Source organism: Cynoglossus semilaevis, chromosome 10 (assembly GCF_000523025.1).
Source record: "Cynoglossus semilaevis isolate Cse_v1.0 chromosome 10, Cse_v1.0, whole genome shotgun sequence".
In the NCBI taxonomy this organism is placed as follows: Eukaryota; Metazoa; Chordata; class Actinopteri; order Pleuronectiformes; family Cynoglossidae; genus Cynoglossus; species Cynoglossus semilaevis.
In genome coordinates, this window is record NC_024316.1 from 155,373 (window position 1) to 173,717 (window position 18,345).

General features: G+C 40.2%; 1 protein-coding gene across 11 annotated transcripts in view; it reads right to left on the reverse strand.

The window, feature by feature from the left end:
• Positions 1-18,133, reverse strand: part of hcfc1b (host cell factor C1b) — a 21,771-nt gene extending 3,638 nt beyond the window's left edge. The window contains exons 1-26 of one of the 11 annotated variants that reach the window (XM_025059573.1): positions 17,088-18,129; positions 15,245-15,393; positions 14,963-15,123; positions 14,675-14,877; positions 14,484-14,568; positions 12,838-12,944; positions 12,511-12,690; positions 9,358-9,609; positions 9,131-9,273; positions 6,755-6,949; positions 6,023-6,067; positions 5,840-5,929; positions 5,649-5,753; positions 5,403-5,556; positions 5,214-5,326; positions 4,334-4,469; positions 4,091-4,257; positions 2,703-2,829; positions 2,442-2,626; positions 2,252-2,335; positions 2,062-2,145; positions 1,872-1,955; positions 1,714-1,780; positions 855-991; positions 587-769; positions 345-510 (exon numbers count right to left, since the gene is read on the reverse strand). In XM_025059573.1, the coding sequence (XP_024915341.1) occupies positions 345-510; positions 587-769; positions 855-991; positions 1,714-1,780; positions 1,872-1,955; positions 2,062-2,145; positions 2,252-2,335; positions 2,442-2,626; positions 2,703-2,829; positions 4,091-4,257; positions 4,334-4,469; positions 5,214-5,326; positions 5,403-5,556; positions 5,649-5,753; positions 5,840-5,929; positions 6,023-6,067; positions 6,755-6,949; positions 9,131-9,273; positions 9,358-9,609; positions 12,511-12,690; positions 12,838-12,944; positions 14,484-14,568; positions 14,675-14,877; positions 14,963-15,123; positions 15,245-15,393; positions 17,088-17,265 (3,580 nt within the window). In that variant the 5' untranslated portion in view covers positions 17,266-18,129. Of the gene's footprint in view, positions 1-344; positions 511-586; positions 770-854; positions 992-1,713; positions 1,781-1,871; positions 1,956-2,061; positions 2,146-2,251; positions 2,336-2,441; positions 2,627-2,702; positions 2,830-4,090; positions 4,258-4,333; positions 4,470-5,213; positions 5,327-5,402; positions 5,557-5,648; positions 5,754-5,839; positions 6,068-6,754; positions 6,950-9,130; positions 9,274-9,357; positions 9,610-12,510; positions 12,691-12,837; positions 12,945-13,172; positions 13,425-14,483; positions 14,569-14,674; positions 14,878-14,962; positions 15,124-15,244; positions 15,394-17,087 lie in introns of those variants that run through there. The other 10 variants (XM_025059569.1, XM_008317873.3, XM_017035786.2 and 7 more) reach the window with 10 other exon arrangements.
• Positions 18,134-18,345: the final 212 nt, after the last annotated feature.

Consider the following 18,345-nt stretch of genomic DNA (forward strand, 5'->3'; position numbering starts at 1 on the left):
GTTAGCTGTTTTAGCTCATATATTGGCTTCGGCTATGGCACAATAACTGACCATTTTATTTGCTTCAGGTGATAGAAATGAGCCCATTATCAATCGCAATCTATCAGCAACCCATACCATTGATAATGACACACATATACATATATGTGTGTGTACATATCATTTTTGTCTGAATCTTTTCTTTTCTTTTACTACCTATGTTTGATGTCTAGAGCTGAATCTGTCATTCAAAAACCTGACATTTCACAGTGGTGGAAAGACCTTAACCTTAAATATCTGTCATATTGCTGACTTAGTAAGGTTTGAGTGTGTTAGTGTGGGATTGTTTCTGTTAATCATGTGACCTGCAGCCTGCAGCACAGCCTGAATTGTTGCCTGCTGAGCTGCATCTCCACTAAGAGTCAACTGATCGGCCGTCAGTCCTGTCACCATTAGTGTTGTTGTTGCAGAGCTGTCATCTCCTTCTGAAGACATAAGCTCTTGAGGGAGGCCACTGTCTGACGTCTCCATCTGAGAAGCAGGAGGTCAAAGTGAGACAAAGTCGTGGGTTGACTGTAAGATTATCTGTGGCAACAGTGCATGTCACCTGTGTGGCCACCGCTGTGTCATTGCTCTCCATCTGAACCTGTAGCATGGTTGCTTCTGATGACATCATCACTGTACTGCCCTGTGCCTGTTCCTCCTCCTCCTCTGCAGACGGTGTCATCACTGCTACAACTTCTGCCTCTGAAGACTGTTCTCTCTCTTCACGAACCAATGATGTGATCTCCTGCTGACACGCACAATATATTTCCAAGTTACCCATTTCTTATGTTACTGTGTGTTAATATGCTGTTCATCATATTTTTTCTCACAGGTATGGAGGGTCCAGGGGTGGGTGTGGCCTGTGTCACAGTGGTCACAGCCCTGCATTGACCGGCAATTGTGGATGATGCTTGATCAGAAGATGGACCTGTCGTGTCCTCCTGTAGAACACCTCCACCTGGCTGAGCTGGAAAACAATTTAAGTTAATTTCAGATTAATCACAGATGTGCTGTGGATTGCTATGAATAATCACAACTGATCACATTCACAGGTAAATAGATAGATAGGTAGTTATTAATCCCTTCGGAAAATTAAGGAATACACATTGTCTGTCATAATAGGGTAAATTGGCATTTCCAAATATGACAGAAACGTGTTTTTTTTTTTCCTTTACAAAATATATGTAGTCATTATGTACATGTACGGCTTCACTGAAATTTGAAAGCGACTCTCAACACATTCCACAAGCCAGGATTATGAGGCACAGGAATAAAAAAAAAACAATCCACAGTTGTTACTGTGGAGTTGTTGTCCTCAACAACGTCAGTCAGCTTGTCAGCTGTAGCCTCTTTATTGCACTGTGCTCGATGAGACTGGTCTAATACATCTGACCGGTATGTTGAAGCCTCTGCTGGATTAAGCAGTGTGTGCAAATAATGTATAAGAGAAATGATAAGAGAACTGTGGAACATTGTTGAAATATTGGATATACAGTATGCCTCATTCTACCCATTCATTAAAGAATGTTAAAAAATTAATCAGCTCTCAATTAATCTTTAATTAATGCAATTAACGTGATCATTTCAACAGCGACAAAATAAACAAAAAACAAGAAGGCACCGAGTTTCCAAAACACTGCAGCTTGCATAAGAAATTTGTTCCAGGACATGAAGACTAACCAGGTTTACCTGTAGCTGTGGTTGCTGTATTTGTAGTCCCAGTCTCATGAGTCTCACATGGAGGGTTTGAACAAACCTGGTGAATTCACAAAGGCAACATTGAATTCAATGTTGAGAACACACATCAACTTGTGGGGGACATACTGTACTTTCACCTGTGGCCTCACCTGTCTGAGTCCTCCAGCTCCTGATGTTGTGGCTGTGTTGGTGGTTCCAGTCTCGTGAGTTTCACATGGAGGATTTGAACAAACCTTAAAAGTACACATTCAAAAATGTTATACCCAAACTTTCACGAGGAGATTCACCTGCTCTATAACCCTAACAATAAAGAACCTGTTACTGCATCAGGTATCTCACCTGTCTGAGTCCTCCAGCTCCTGATGTTGTGGCTGTGTTGGGGGTTCCAGTCTCGTGAGTTTCACATGGAGGATTTGAACAAACCTTAAAAGTACACATTCAAAAATGTTATACCCAAACTTTCACGAGGAGAATCACCTGCTCTATAACCCTAATAATGAAGATTCTGTTACTGCATCAGGTATCTCACCTGTCTGAGGCCTCCAACTCCTGATGTTGTCGCTGTGTTGGTGGTTCCAGTCTCATGAGTTTCACATGGAGGATTTGAACAAACCTTAAAAGTACACATTCAAAAATGTTATACCCAAACTTTCACGAGGAGAATCACCTGCTCTATAACCCTAATAATGAAGATTCTGTTACTGCATCAGGTATCTCACCTGTCTGAGGCCTCCAACTCCTGATGTTGTTGCTGTGTTTGTGGTTCCGGTCTCGTGAGTCTCACAGGGAGGGTTGGAACAAACTCTGTCTCCACCCATAGTTGCTGAAGCCACAGTGAAAGTGCTGGTGGTGCCAGTGTCATGAGTTTCACATGGTGGGTTTGAACAGACAGCACCATCTGCAACTGCATCACAGTGACATCGTCAACCCTCCTGATGAACGATCAGTAGTTAGCAGTCATCATAGTAACATGCATGTACCTGTCACTGTCACAGTGCTTGTTGTACTTCCTGGTTCTTCAGAAGTAGGAGATGCCATGATGGAGACTGGCAGATCCTGGACCAGTGGCTGAGCTTCAGCACCACTTGGAGTTGTAATCAATGTAACCTAGAGGAGGCAAAAAATACCTTCTTTTTAAGGAAAGGTCTCAATTCATTTTCATCCAATATCTTTTCTAGCTAGAGTGGGGCTTCAAGATACAAGTTGAATCCATTCCACAACAGCACTCTTATCTCAATCTGCTCATATCAACATTGCATAAACACCAATTAATTTGTTACAACCCCCAGAAATATACTATTAATTACCCCTACTCCCTATGTAAACATTGAAAACAGATATAAACAAATATAGATAAAATAAAACTATAATTATTAAGAAAACATTATATTATCGTTATTAAAAAGGGTAAAATAACCCAGCGAGGGACAGTGAGGGAGGCAGGACCACTAAGCAGGAGAAGGACTTGGAGGGAGGACTCAATTTAGATGATATATAGAGAGAGGGTAGGGGGGAGGAAGAGAGAGAGAGGGTAGGAAAGTAAAGCAACCAAACCAAGTAGAAAAATGGAGCTCAGTTGAGCACTTGTATCTTGCCGTTTCCTCGTATCACGTGGACAATCTTGCAAAAGTTGCAGACTCAAAACTTAGAATACTCGTATTTGTGGTAGCATGTATCTTGAAACCCTACTGTATATCATTTGTATTTTTGTTCAACCTTTCATACCAAACCATTATATCTTTTTTTTTTGATTATGGAAAAAAAAACAAGCTCAGTGTACAGTTGAACCTCGGTTTTCGAACTTAATTGGTTCCTGAAGGTGGTCCGTGAACCGAAAAGTTCAAAAATTTAAACATTTTCCCCAAAGTGTTCAATGTAAAATGGATTAATCCGTTCCTGTACCCCAGATGACTGCTTATTCAAACTTCTTCAACAGTATTCTGTGTACAGGTATATACACAAAGAACAATGAAAATAATTAGATCGAACAAAAAAAGATAAACACAACTGAATAAAGAATAACGTTATAAATAGAAAAAACTATTTCATTGATCCTTACCAGTGCTGATGAGTCATGATTGGGCAATGTTTGTTTGGCTGTATATCCTGAGGGGGGACTAATGCCACACACTCAGTCACTTGTGGTGTTGTCTCTTATTCGGCAACCAAGTACGACAACCGGGGCAATTTTTGGTTAAAAATGTTGTTTGTGAACCGAATTGTTTTCGAAAAGGGAGGCATTCGACAACTGAGGTTCCACTGCATATTGTCATTTTTTTATCTCAGGATTTGATTCCATAAATATCAAAGACCAGTTCAAAAATCAGTGACTTTATGCATCAGTTTTGTGTGAAAACAAAAAGTTTACCTGCTTTGGTACTGCTGCAGTTGCCGCGGTAACCTGACTGGCCAATGTAGCAATGGTTGCTAGAGTGGTTACAGGTGTGGCCAAAGAGGCGTGGGCAGCAGCAATGGCACCACCTGCCACAGAGGTCGAGACGTTTCCTGCGACTGTTCCCAGACTAGACATGCCTGCTGAGACACAGAAATGACCTGCCTAAAACCAACTAATCACAGGCCATCAGGGCACACAAACCTCAACAATGTTTACCTGTTGTTGCCTTGACCACAAGAGTGGTGACCCCGGGTTTATTGCAGATGCTTCCAGGCGATACAAGTCGGACACCGCTCATTGGAACAGTTCTAAGGATTGTTCCAGGTGAACCTGGAGAACCTTTCAACACAACCTGACCACAGAAACAAGATAGACAGCTTTTTCCATGATTTTTTTTTGCCAGGTTTTTCAAATATTGGAGCCTTAACATCCACATCTCTAATCAAGTTTTGTTGCTTCTTCTGCTAGTTTACAAATACAATTAATGCTTCCACTAAAAACTAAAGAATTCATATGGTTCAACCAAATTAATCTAACAATAGCTTTCATACACAAACAACTGTAAAAGTGTTTGACGTCCAGATGTGCAGTATCAGCTTCCCATATGCTGCTTACATACAGTCCTAACACCACACAGATTAAAAAAGAATTGCTAGACACAGTTACAGAACCCAAAAAACAACTCTTAGATTTAAATCATTACTAAGCATTCATATGATTTAATTCAATTTTAGGTTCATGAAGGGTGGAAGCAAAACACAGCTCCACACAAAAGAAGAATAAAGTTAAAGAGTTCCGTTAGGCAACTGGACATGACATTTTTTTCAAGAAGACATTTCGCCTCTCATCGAAGATGCTTCTTTAGTTCTAACTGGTGGTGGGGAGTACAGTAAATACTTATATACTACACACCCGCAGTATTTAGTAGTTGCCGAACGGAACTGTTCAACCTTGACCATGACCTGGATTTGACTGAGAAAGGAAGAATAATAATACATCTCATATTCGCACTTATTGTCACTTTAGTGTGCCCAACGCCTAAGACAAAATCCTGCATGTTTTTGGACATTGAGAAAAACAAATGTGTGCTTATTACCTGTGTGAGCCCTGGCTGTCCTCCTGTGGTAATCTTTGGGACAGTAGTGATGATTTTTCCCATTGTTCCTGGTGAAACCACCTTGGTTGTGAGGATAGTAATTGGACTTTTCCCTGTGATTGGGAGGAAACTTTAGTATTTAAGGTAATGTGAACACATAATTTCAGGACTTTAAATATACATCTTTACCTGCCCCGCCTTGCAGTGCTGACATTGGTATAGTTTTGATGATGGTGGGTTTGTTGGAAGTGGATCCACCCTGTGTGGTACCAATGATGGTTTGTTTACCATCTGCTGTTGTCATCAGCTTCAGAATAGTTCCTGCTGGAAGACCACCCTTTGTCTTAGAACAAAAAAAAAAAAAAAATAGAGGTCAATAAACATCAGTGTCAATTGTCAAAAGCCATGTTTATAATGTCCCCGGTATGGTCATACCTGAATGATCTGGGCCACAGTGCCACCTGCAGCCTGAGCAGTGACTGCCCCAGTCTGAACGGGTTTGGTCTGGACCACTGACATCACTTTACCAAGGTTCCCAATCTGAAAAGCACAAGAGTGACAACCTCATCAACATCATGTGAATGTCAACCTGTATAACGTCACCTCCAAAAGTTGAAATAAATCACCAGAGATCCTCCTCCTCCCATATTGAGTGGACTGTTCACCAAGGTGATTGTCTTTGTGACTCCACCCACCACTGTTGTGACCACCTGAGCCTGCTGGGAGACTGTCACTGTACCAGACTTGTGGACTGTAATAAGTGGTCGCGTTTGTGTCACAGGGGTAGGGATGACTGTGACTCCACCCACCTGAGCAGCGGCAGTTTTTAAAATCCTTGTGGCTGGGTTGGAAACCTTTAGGAGAGAAAAAGGAAAAAAAAAAAACATCGGATGAGTCATCGTATACACGTAAAGAACAAATCAGCATCGTGGCAACAGTGTTCCCCATTAATTGCCGGGACTGTGGTGTCCTGCCAAAGCCTTATTTAACCAGTGGGATTGCATTGGGAAACTTTACTGAGCAAGAAAAGCCAGTTCACCATAGCCTCCTCACAGACTGAGTGCAGTACCATGCTTTCAAAGCTCTTTACCATGTAACATTTAGGGCGCAGTTTTACACATTATAAATCACTCTCTTAATCAAAGGAGACAGTTGACGATGGTTATATTCTATAAGGAAAGTGAGGTAGCGTGGCTTTCCCTTGCCTCTGCAAGAAAACAACAGTGATAATAAACTGCTTTTTTTTTTAATGCGTATGTGTATATATACTGTATCTCCATATATCCACTGAGCTTTCAGCATGAAGTGTGTCATCAGAAGAACATAACAAATATATAAAATTACATATTGTTTGACGAATAGTGCGCACTGAACCGAGACCACTGTATTGAATGGTTCAATACAGATACATGTATTGTTGTACCCCTACTATACATATATACACACATATATATAAATACTGTATATATACATACATATACAGTATACATGCACACAGACACACACACTTGTATACACTAGTTATGTGGCCTGGTAATTACCATGGTAACAGGAGAAGCTACTTTCACAGGCAGGCTGACAGATCCTGGACTCACAGCCACTGTTTTCATAACACTGGCTGCTGTTGGGATGTTTAGGGCTGTAGCTGCTGCTGAGGAAGAAGGGATCTTCTGAGTTGCAGCAGCTGCAGCAGCTAGTGCTGCCATGCCACTCATCTGAGGAATGCTTCCTGTGAGCTGTTTAATAAAAAAAAAATCACAGGCAGCAATTTAATCAAACCCAATACTGTTATTTTCAGTACCAACTTATAATCAGAGACAAAAAAGTAATCCCAGTTTAGCCAAATGTATTAAAAAAGGAACAAATAAAACAGGCAAGAGTGATGCTGCTACTTAAGAAACCTGCACTCAATCCCACCCAGATTGAGAACTATTGGCTGGTTTCACTACTTCCTTTCCTTTCTAAGGCGAAAGGGGCAGTCTTTAAACAAGTCACTGAGTTTCTCTCTTGTTATAACCTTCTGGACACAAACCAGTCTGGTTTCAATAGTGGTCACTCCATGGAAACATCTTTGCTATCTGTGACAGAACCTCTAAGAATAGCTAAAGCTGCGGGCCAGTCCTCAGTACTTATTCTTAAGACCTATCTGGTGCATTTGACACAGCAGACCACAGCATTTTGCTATGCTTACTCTCAAACATGGGGATCTCAGGCGCTTCTCTTTCCTGGTTCTGCTCATACCTCACCGGGCATCCCTTCAGAGTATCTTGGCAGGGACAACTGTCTCCATGACACTGCCTCTCCATAGGGATATCCCAAGGTTCTGTGCTGGGTCCCCTTCTCTTCGCCATATACACCATCTCACTGGGTGAGCTCATCTACTCTTGTGGCTTTTCCTACCACTGCAACACTGATGACGCACGGCTATATCTGTCTCTTCCATCAGATGATACCACAGTCTCTGCACAAGTCTCAGCCTGCCTGTCAGACTTATCCTTCAACTTCAACTTAACCTATTTAAGACTGAACTCTTATTTATCCCGAACTTGTCGGTTTGCACTCTACAACATACGCAAAATCAGACCATACTTGACTTAACACGTGTTAAGATGTTATAAATACATTTATTGACACGTGTTAAGATGTTATAAATACATGTATTCAAACATATTCATTGTATTAAGTTTCCATATCAATTTATCCTGTTATTGAATGCTGTTATTATGCTGTACTAAAAGGGAAAGTGGTGAAGACAGGTGTGCATGCTGGTGGATTACATAAAAATAGGATATGGTACCGACTGTTACACTTGGAGATAAAGAAAGGACACAGAACCGGTCAGAACTGGTTTCTTTGCCCAAATAAGGAGACCGACGGAAGACCAACAAAAGACAAAGAGAGAAAAACATCCGAACTGCATGGTCCTATCTGACTTGATTAGCTACAGCACATGCACATAGTGCCTATTGGTGGAAGAATCCTTATTTGGAGGAGTTCCTCAGTGCAGTTATGAATGTAACCATTGTTCTGAACTCCTTGCTTGCAAGTAAAACTTTTAAAATTTGAGATCTCGTATTTGATTCTTTATTTGATCAGACCTTTATTTGATCTTTATTTGAATTTTTTGTGTGTTAGGAAACTGGGGTATGAACTAACAGCATATTTTACAGTCCTATCTAAACAACACGTCTAGTCTTTAACCAACCCAAAAGGGGACATGTAACTCCTCTGCTCATTGATCTACTCAGGCTGCTGGTTGCTGCGCAGATTAAACACAATTCACTGACTCTTGCTTATCAAATAACTGCAGCGAGCGCTCCTGCATATCTAAACTCATTGATAAAGGCTCACACACCCACTCGGATGCTGCGCTCATCACAGGAGTGTCGACTTGTCTTGCCCCCTCCTCACACAAGGCGATCTTGGACATTCCCCACCCTGGTTCCCATGTGGTGGAACTCCCAGCTGCCACAAGAGCAGCGTCTTCCCACTCTTCTTTCAAACAGCACTTTAAAAACCTCTCTCTTCAAAGAACATCTCCCATCCTAACAAACCCACGATCTAACTTTTCCTCTTACTCTATAACCTACTACGACTATAGCAGTACTTTTTCTATTGATTATTATTTATGTATTTTGTATGTTTACTGTAGCTTGATTGTTGCTTGACTGACTCAAATTGTAAGTCGCTTTTGATAAAAGCATCGGCTCAATGTATTGCAATGTAATAATGTAATGTTATGAAAAAAAAAGGTTAAAAATGTCTTGAATTGTAATGTATTGCAATAATAATAAGTAATAATGTAATGTTATGAAAAAAAGGTTAAAAATGTCTTGAATTGGATGAAAAATAAAAATAAATAATAAAATTCAAAAAATAGCCATGGTGATATATAAGTTTAGATACATATTACGTACTGTTCCTGGCTGAGTAGGTAACACCATTCGAACTCCTGCAGGAAGTGTTGCCACAGCAGCTGGGGATTTGTGTGAGGTCTGTCGAAGAGTGACAATGGAGGCTGCGCCTGTTGTACCTGGGGTTGCTGCCACCTTGAGGACAGCTGCAGACACACAGGCAGAGACTAAAGTAAGCATTGTTTTATTAGTATCTGTTCAGACTGCTAAAAGTCAGTGTTTGACTTTACCTGGAGCCTTCATTGCTGCAGAGACTGATGCAGCAGGGGAGGGAACCAGAGTGAGGCCTGACAGAGCTGAAGTGGTCTGATTGGCCGTGATGGGACTCTGGGGGGTGGGACTCGACGAAGGTGCAGCTGGAATGTCATACTTTTGCAGCTGCAGCAGGTAAGTGTCAGCTGTTTGCGATGGACCCCAGTTCACTTCCAAAGATGTGGTATTGGCTCGGACCAGCTGGACACGAGATGGAGGAGCAGGACGCTCTATGGTTAGATAGGAGACAGGTGAAAGACATTAACTACCAATTGGTTATTAAAAACAAAAAAGCTAATTTTGTAATACTTGAGAATTTGTATTACCTGTACACATGTCTCTTTCGTCTTTCCTTGTTTAGTTATTTTAATTCAGTTAATTCAACTTTCAACTATTGAACATTTTTGAGTATTGTGTTGATTTTTTTCATCAAACTATAGTGTTTTTAAACTATATCAACTAACTATTAATAGTGTGTTATGCAACACAAAAGGCCTCTTAAAATGAGCAAGTAATTGGCTGTTATTCCTTATAAAAAATGCATGTTGGCTTCAGAACTAAGTCTATATAATTAACCATAGACCTCCAAAGAAAAAAAGAAAGAAACAAAGAGAGACAGAAAAAGAGAGAAAGGAAGAAAGAGAGAGAGAAAGAAAGTGAACTCCTTGTCATTGTGACACAGCACACCACTGCACACAACAAAATGTGACCTTTTTGTGAAATTTTACCCATCATCAAAGTGAGCAAGGGGCAGGGGGCAATAACAATGATGTCAAAAGATGAGAATGTATAATAAATAAAAAAATGAGACAATTGCCTCATTTGTACACAGGAGGATAAGGCCTGCCAGTGTGGGATCAATAAAGCACATCTATCTAAAACAAATAACATATATTGATATAAGTTTAAACACAATATAAAATAGGACTATTTTGTGTGTATTGATATGTAATCTTGCCTTGAAATAATATTCATTAAACTATCTCTTGGCCTATTTTTGGCCGTTTCACTTTTCTCCATCTAGTCTTTAATACAACTCTGCCTCTCTCAACACATTAACACAAAGCAACAAAACTGCAATGCAAGGCACTAAACATTAGGGTTGCACAATTAATCAAATTTTTGTCACAATCTCAATTTTGTCTGCCACGATTAAATTGAGATGATCGCATTTAAAAAGCGAACTGCGTCATAAGAAATGAAGTACTTTCTCAACAGATTTATTTAAACTTTCCTGTTCAAGGCAAGGTTCTGATGAGCGTTGCGCCTCACAGACAACCCCTGATGGAAGGATGTGTAGTTGCCATATGTCCATTGCCGTTTCTCCTTATACTGCAGATATATGTACTTGTTTGATACATGTGTACTACAAATGCTGATGTTTCAGTCTGTCTAATATATTTATTGAATGTGACTTATTTAGTGTTTCTGATTGGCCACGAATACGCAAAGAAAATGTACAGGGTAAGGCAGAAAGTAGCGTGCCACACTAAATAGGGGACGGTGACGTGCAGTGAGGTGTATGCCTAACAGTGCTAAGACCCATATGCACAATAAGAGACATGTGCATGCTGCTTTGTCATTGGGTTTAAAAATTTGCAATCTGAAAACTAAGTCTGTTTAACAGGTTATTGTGTTTTGAATGTTTTAAATGAAAAGAAACAGAAAGTGTTGTAATAACTTTTAAATATATTTGGAATATTTTTAGCGGTGCTTTGGCCAAGAGACAATGTCTCTGTCATTAGTGTCACCTCCTGGGAGATGGAATCCCGGTTAGGGCGATTGGCGCCTTCCAGTGGACTCACCACCTGCGATAGCAACTGCTGCCCTCGCGACCCGGTAACGGATGAGCGGAAGAAAATGGATGGATGGAATATTTTTATATGCATGTCTAAAGTCTCGGCAACAACGGCGTTGAAAATCTGGCTATCAAGGCACTAAAACAAATACCCTAATACCTGCATATAAACAGATTTGTTTTATTTTTATTATTTACATTTTGAAATTGTGCAGAGTGACCTCTGTTAATCAAGGTGCTTGTCTGACATTTGGCATGTTCCTTAAACTAAGCACTGAAATACTGTATATGCTTTACCAAACAATGAAAAATCGTGATTGATAATCCTGGTTTCAATATTGATAAAAAAAAAAATGTGATCATTTTGGTCATAATGGTGAAGCCCCGGTAAAAACAGAGAAGGAAACTTCAGTCAGTAAAAAGTCATGTCTTTTAAGGCTTTCCTGGTTTTGTTAAAATAAAAGCACTTAGAAAGCACTCTCAATGTTGGCTCTACGTAACACAGTTGGAGGTATACAATATAAAACAATACAATACAAGTTAATGTTGTCACAATGTTTTGCAACAGTGGTTAACTGTTACCAATTACTGTTCTATATTCAGAAATAGAGGTCTGTTTAAACAAACCTTTTTTTGTTTAAACTTAATTTCACTGACATGCCATTTCAATTAATATGTACTGTATGTTTAGTACTGATGCTTCAGTAGTAGTACAGTGGGGGCTTTGAGATACAAGTTTAATCCGTTCCAGCTCTCGTATGTCTATTCTCTTGTATCTAGATTGCATTTTCTCTAATTAAGAATAACTAAAAACCAATTCATTTGTTGCGGCCCCCCAGAAATATACTATTAATTAAATTAAAATCCCCCATCTAAATATCAAAAACATAGATATAAACATATATATTGATAATATTAAAGAATAATAATTAAGAAAACATTTTATATTTATATTATTGTTATAAAAATGGGTAAAATGACCCAGCGAGTGACAGCGATGGGCCACTAAGCATAGGAGGGGACTGGGAGTGAGGATTCGTTTTAGATGATAGAAAGAGAAGCAAAGGTTGCTTACTCCTAACTTGGAAAACACAAGTATTTCATGTAGCTCGTATCTCAAGGCCCATTGTATACTGTTTTGCTCTTTTTTGTTACAATGACGTAGGAGAAAAAAAAATAGAGAAAATATAGATATGATTTTTGGACCACATGAGAGCAAAACACATTTTGGAACTTCTATGACGTGTTTATACACAAAACCTGTGGAAGATTTTCTCTCTCTCTTTGCTTGTTATCTCCATACATGTTTCAGTGTTTGTGTGCGGCAGCTCACCTGTCTCCAGGTACCAGAGGTCCTTGCAGCAGACCTGGTTGTTCCATGCCTTCCTGTATCCGTCCCTACCACTCCAGATGTAAAGTCTGGAATTAATGGCAACACTGCAGTGTCCTGCTCGAGCTCGAGGAATCTTCTCCTCCTCGCTGTCCATCAAAACAGTCTCCCAGCCCAACGTGTCTAGGCACAGTGACAATCAGTTGGACAGGCTGGAGAGGTCTTGGCATACCCATCTGTGACCTTCTGTGTGTGTGTGTGTGTGTCCATCTGTGACCTTCTCTGTGTGTGTGTGTGTGTGTGTGTGTGTGTGTGTGTGTATATACATACTCAGGTTGAGACAGGCCAGTGAATTTGTGCACTTCCACTCCTTCTCATGTGTTGCCACCTTAACATCATCCATTACCAAAGGAACCCAACCTCCAAACACGTACATTCTGATGGACAGATGGTTGCAGTTGGGAGAGAGTGACAGAAACAGGATGGTGAAGATATAGAGACAAACAAGTTGACATAGACAGAATAAAAATACAGGTGGAAACAAAGAGAGAGATTTGGGAGAGAGAAGAAAACCCATTTGTACTTACATATATTATTAACATAACTGTGTATATCAGTTACATTTACAACAGTGAAGACTATGGGTGCACTGATCGATCAGCTACCTGACAGTTAGGCATTGATTTCCTTAATTTCCCAGGATCTACAATTGGCAGATATGGGACTGACAGCCCTCTCACCAGGCTGCATGTGTCTCTACAACATCAACAGTCAGGTGGAGAACACTCAAACAAGCATGTTGTCAGTGGAGAATTATTATGGTTAAAGAAGGAAAGCAGAGGATTTGTAATTCATGTAAGGCCTAAAAAGGTTGTGAAAGTTGCCACAATCAAATCGTTCAATACAACAAAACTCATTCGCCATACGATCAGCAATATTTGGTCATAGAGGACCATTCTTTCAGAAACCTGATGCAGCTTTTGTTCATAAAGAAAAACCTGCCATTGATGAACAAGTGACTGCAATGAGTCTGTAAGAACAACTGACCTGCGCCATGTTATTTCTTATTACCCAATGACTTTTAAAACATACACTTTTTTTTAAGATTTTTTTAACTTGTTGGAACTCCTGTAGACTGTTTAGACTGGTTAGTTTTAGATTAATATTTTGCATATAAATCGCCATAGTGCTGCTGCATCTGGGCTTTCTTTCAAGGAAACCAATAACTCACTACGGATGTCATGGTAACTATTTTTAAAGATCTTTTACAAAGTAGCTATTACAATTGTTCTTGTCAGATTAGCTCTTGGTTGTGCTGCTTTAACTTCTTTTGGGGTAATGTGAGTCCTGGCCAAAGGGGGACAGGGAAGGGGGGCAATAGGCGTTTCAGCATGGCATGGCGCAACTGGACCTATTGTGAGTGTGCCCTTATAGAAGACATGAGACTCACTTAATACCTGCAGGAGTAGCTAGTCAACCCAAATGCAGACTCGGGATAGATTTCTGAAATGTATTTTAAGTTTTTGATATTTTATCAAGGTTTGAGTACCTCAAACCTTGCTTCCTTTACTTGCAAAAGCATTGTGTTCACAGGTATTTTTTTCAACTGAACAAGATTCAAACATTAAAGGTAGATGCAGCTATAGGTGAGGCAGGTCGGGCTTAAAAAAAAAAAAAAAAAAAAAGGAGCAGCCAGAAATCCTAAAATACCAGAATTTGGCTGACCTTGAAGGGGTTTTGATCAGTACCGGCTTTGAACTGGCGTCTTAACCTATGAGAGCATTTTAGGGTGGGGCTAAAACAGCCAACAGTGTTGGAGGAAACCCTGAGAAAGTGACCAAACTCCTTACTTGCATATTTCTTCTCTGTCCGTTACAAACTTAAATTTTCTTATTTCGTGTTATTTTCTTAACACTTAGAGTCTATAGTATAACCATAAGCCAGAAAACTGCACCCCTAGTGACGACTGTTCCTACTTGTTTTTGATGACAGTGGTAGAGTGCAGACTGCGAGGAAGTGGGGAGGAGCCACTCAAGGACGGTTTTGACCACGTCATCGTGTCTGCGGCATTACGAGACAAGAACAAGAGACAGTTCAAAGGTAAGGTACACAGGTTTCAGGTTATTATGTTAACATCCCAGTTAGAGACTGCATTCTTTGGACTCACCTATGTCCAGCATCCATAAGTCGCCCAGCCTGCAGCCACTCATCCCTCCATAAATGATTAGTTTGCTGGAGCCATGGCTGCCTGTGACCACAGCGGTGTGACTCTCTCTTGGTGGAGGGGGTTGACCTGACGTCAATGGGATGTCCCAGCCCACGACACTGGTGCCAGGACGTAGCTCAAGACAATACAGGTCGTTCAGGTACCTGAGAGAGAAAGAGAGACAGAGACAGAAATAAGCCTGGACCTGGAGGAGTCATGGATCGTGTTTACATGCCTAATGAAAGTCACCTGGGAATGTTATTCTTAGGATCCTCACTGTCATTAGCTAGTCCTCCAAATAGATAACAGCGACTACCAATCAGAGAGAAGCTGTGCCCCAAGCGGGGACAGGGGGGCGGTCCATTTTTAGGAGCTTTGGCCTTCAGACGTTTCCACTCCCACCGACTAGCCTAAAAAGAGCACATTGAAGCTGAGCTCACACTTTAAAACAAAAACAGTCATATGGACCATTTGAAGATCTAAGTAGATATAGGCATGATTTTCATGTTGCTTTTGCAACAGCTCACTCACCTGCAGTTCATATAGGTCATTGCTATATTTGCCATACTCCACCATCCCTCCAAAAACCAGCAACCTTGTCCCATCACACACAAAACCAAAAGCAGCACACCCAGGGGGGATGTCACCCCGCACTGCAGGAATGAACCATTGGTTGGTAGCTGGAGGGAGTTACATAAATGTTAGCACTAGAAAGGAAAGACATTTTTTCACAAAACTTAAACAACAGACTTCCTGTCAAGAAAACATAACCAGTAGACCCACAATGGGGCCAAGCCGCAGTATCCTATTTTTTCTTTGGGGTCATGGGGTGCTCCTACAAAGCTTGGGGACAGAGATTCAAAAAAAGCTGGGAGTTTTTGTCACTATTGGCACAGAAACTATGATGAACAACTTAACTACTAACAAAAAGACATATATATATGCAAGAACAATTCAATTATTGGTAAAGTAAACTTTACAGACACATAAGAAAACCCCACAGAAACACATTTGTCTTACACCACATTAGGCGGTTCAGTCCATACTTTTGTCTTAGATACACCACATTAGGCGGTTCAGTCCATAATTTAATGCAGGGGTCAACCTTTTTGCAACTGAGCTACTTCAAGGGCACTTAGTAATATGAAGAGCTACTTGTCTGATAGAGATTTCCCGAACAATGTTATAATAAACAGTTCTAGGACATATGATAGCAGACACTCTTCTTACCATTTCATTGCACCCATTTGAATATCATTGCAAGAGTAACTGAATGAAAAAGCACAAATACAGTACAATTTTTGACAATCTTGTTGAGATACAGTACAATTTTTGACCATCTTGTTGACTAGTTTTATTTTGAGAACATACATAACGGGCCCCTTAGGTAGTCCACCGGGGCTAGAGAACATTTTAAGAAGTTTTGATTTGATGATAAGTTTATTTTGATTACGTGAAGGTACAGTGTTTATTTACTACCATTAAGTTTAGTATGCACTATCATCAATGACGCCTGAGTAATACTTACAATCGGATTCAATCAAAATCTAGTGTTTAAAGTAGGTTATCGAACATACGAAGTACGTAACGATTTTATGAATTATTCTATAAGTCTTAGTATTTTTAATGGTTAAATTCGGGTGTCACAGTAACAATTGTTTAATTTCCGACATTATAAGTTAAAGCAATTATAATGTCGGAAACAAGTCTTAGTATTTTTAATGGTTTGATTCGGGTGTCACAGTAACAATTATTTAATTTCCGTTAATTTTTGCTTGCTTTAATTAAGTTAAAGCAATTATAATGTCGGAAATTAAAGTTACTGTGACACTGTTAGGTCATAGGTCATTTATGTGTTTAAGTTCAAGCTCATTTGTTTGTTTGTTTTTCATAGGTCATTTATGTGTTTAGGTTCAAGCTCATTTGTTTGTTTGTTTTTATGTTTTCTTTTTCGTATCAATGTTCAGCTCTTCAGTACCTGGGGGCGTGTTTGTGTCGACGTCACCAATGTTTTCAGTAAAAACGCGCCATTTTTTTGTATCTGTGCCCGAACGTCTGTTAGCATATGGCTACCTGTGTTGGCCTCGTCTGGCTAACAGCGCTACCTTTTACTGTTTAGTACTATTGCCTCTTACTAATGTTGTAAGCCCTTGTGAACACGACAAGTCTTTGGGTATGCGTTAGCACGCGGACTGGATGCTACCCTAGTTCAGCATAGGCTACAAAACAAAGTAATATCAGCAGAACACACCCAGGAACATGATAGCAATGCTACCAACCACACAATTCCACACCAATGCATTTGACAAGTAGTTAAAAAATATCAACCGGGGACAGTATTTTGCATTTGAAAGGAGGTAAACATGAAATAAACCTGTGTTGTAGACGTGCAGCTCATCAACGATGCCCTCATTTCCTCCTCCAAACACTACCATTAGCTCCTTGATGGCCACTGCTCGGTGCCCATGTCGAGGTCGGGGCACCGGCCCAGTCCAACCAATTATTCGCTTCCAACGCGGTTGCACCACCGCCGGGAAGACATCGGATGTCATGATCCACTTCCTATCCGGAGTCACGCAGAAAAGGAATCCGCTATGTTAACAGTTTTGTGGTACCCAATCGTTTCCTCCTAGCAGTCTATCATTAGCCTGCTATCTAGCTCAGTGGCTAACTAGCCCCAGTTCTTTCTACAGGCAGTTGCAATGACTGTGCCGGCAACAGTGAAAATGGTTTCACGATAAAGCTAATTGGAACGACAGACAAAAGCCAGGCATAAAACAAACTGTCTATACGTCTAAAGTTCAGACACGAAGGACAGTTCTTTAGCTGTTAACCGTTAGCCTACAAACAGAAAGCGAACAATCCGCCATTTTCCCCGGTGAACACTGCTGAGTGGAGTTGGTACAAATCCGAAGGCTGTTGCACCGACGACACGGATTTGAGCAAACGTTTGCGTACAGTCAACGCCTGCCGTGGGACGAAAACGCTGCTCCGTGCAATAGAGTTTGTGGTTGTAGCGTGGCTACTAACCACTGTTAAAGACGCAGATATAAGCAGCGAACCACGGGGACGGGAGCCGCCATCTTGCCGCTAAAGCAGAGCCGGGAGTTGAGCTAACGGCTAACATCTGTTGTTACTACAGCAACGAAAAAACCCCCGACATTGTAAAAACCGGGAACTAAGGGAACTGCCACTAACCATTACAATCTACAACCAAAAACAGTAAAAAATAAAATAAAATTTAAAAAAATGAAATTTGAAAACAACTAATTTTTGTGTATGTTTTACAAATTCTTAGTGTTAGGCATTTTTTGGAAACTTTAAGCACGAAACTTTCTGGCATTCTTGCTATTGTTTGGTCATCATTCATGCATTATTTTGATTTTAGCAACGTTTTGACGAATGTTGTATTTATTTGGGCTCCATATTTATTTAGATAACCCATATTTGCATTTGTATTGTATTCATTGGAATTGTTTAGATTATAGGCTAATATTCATAAAAAGGGACTACTTTGTTATTTTTCAGCTAAAGTTTAGCCAATTGTTTTCTAACATTAATCTGTGATATTTGTGACTTGTAGTTGTAGTCTGGTATTTTAATGGTTTTGTTTAGGGTTACCTATTTTTTGA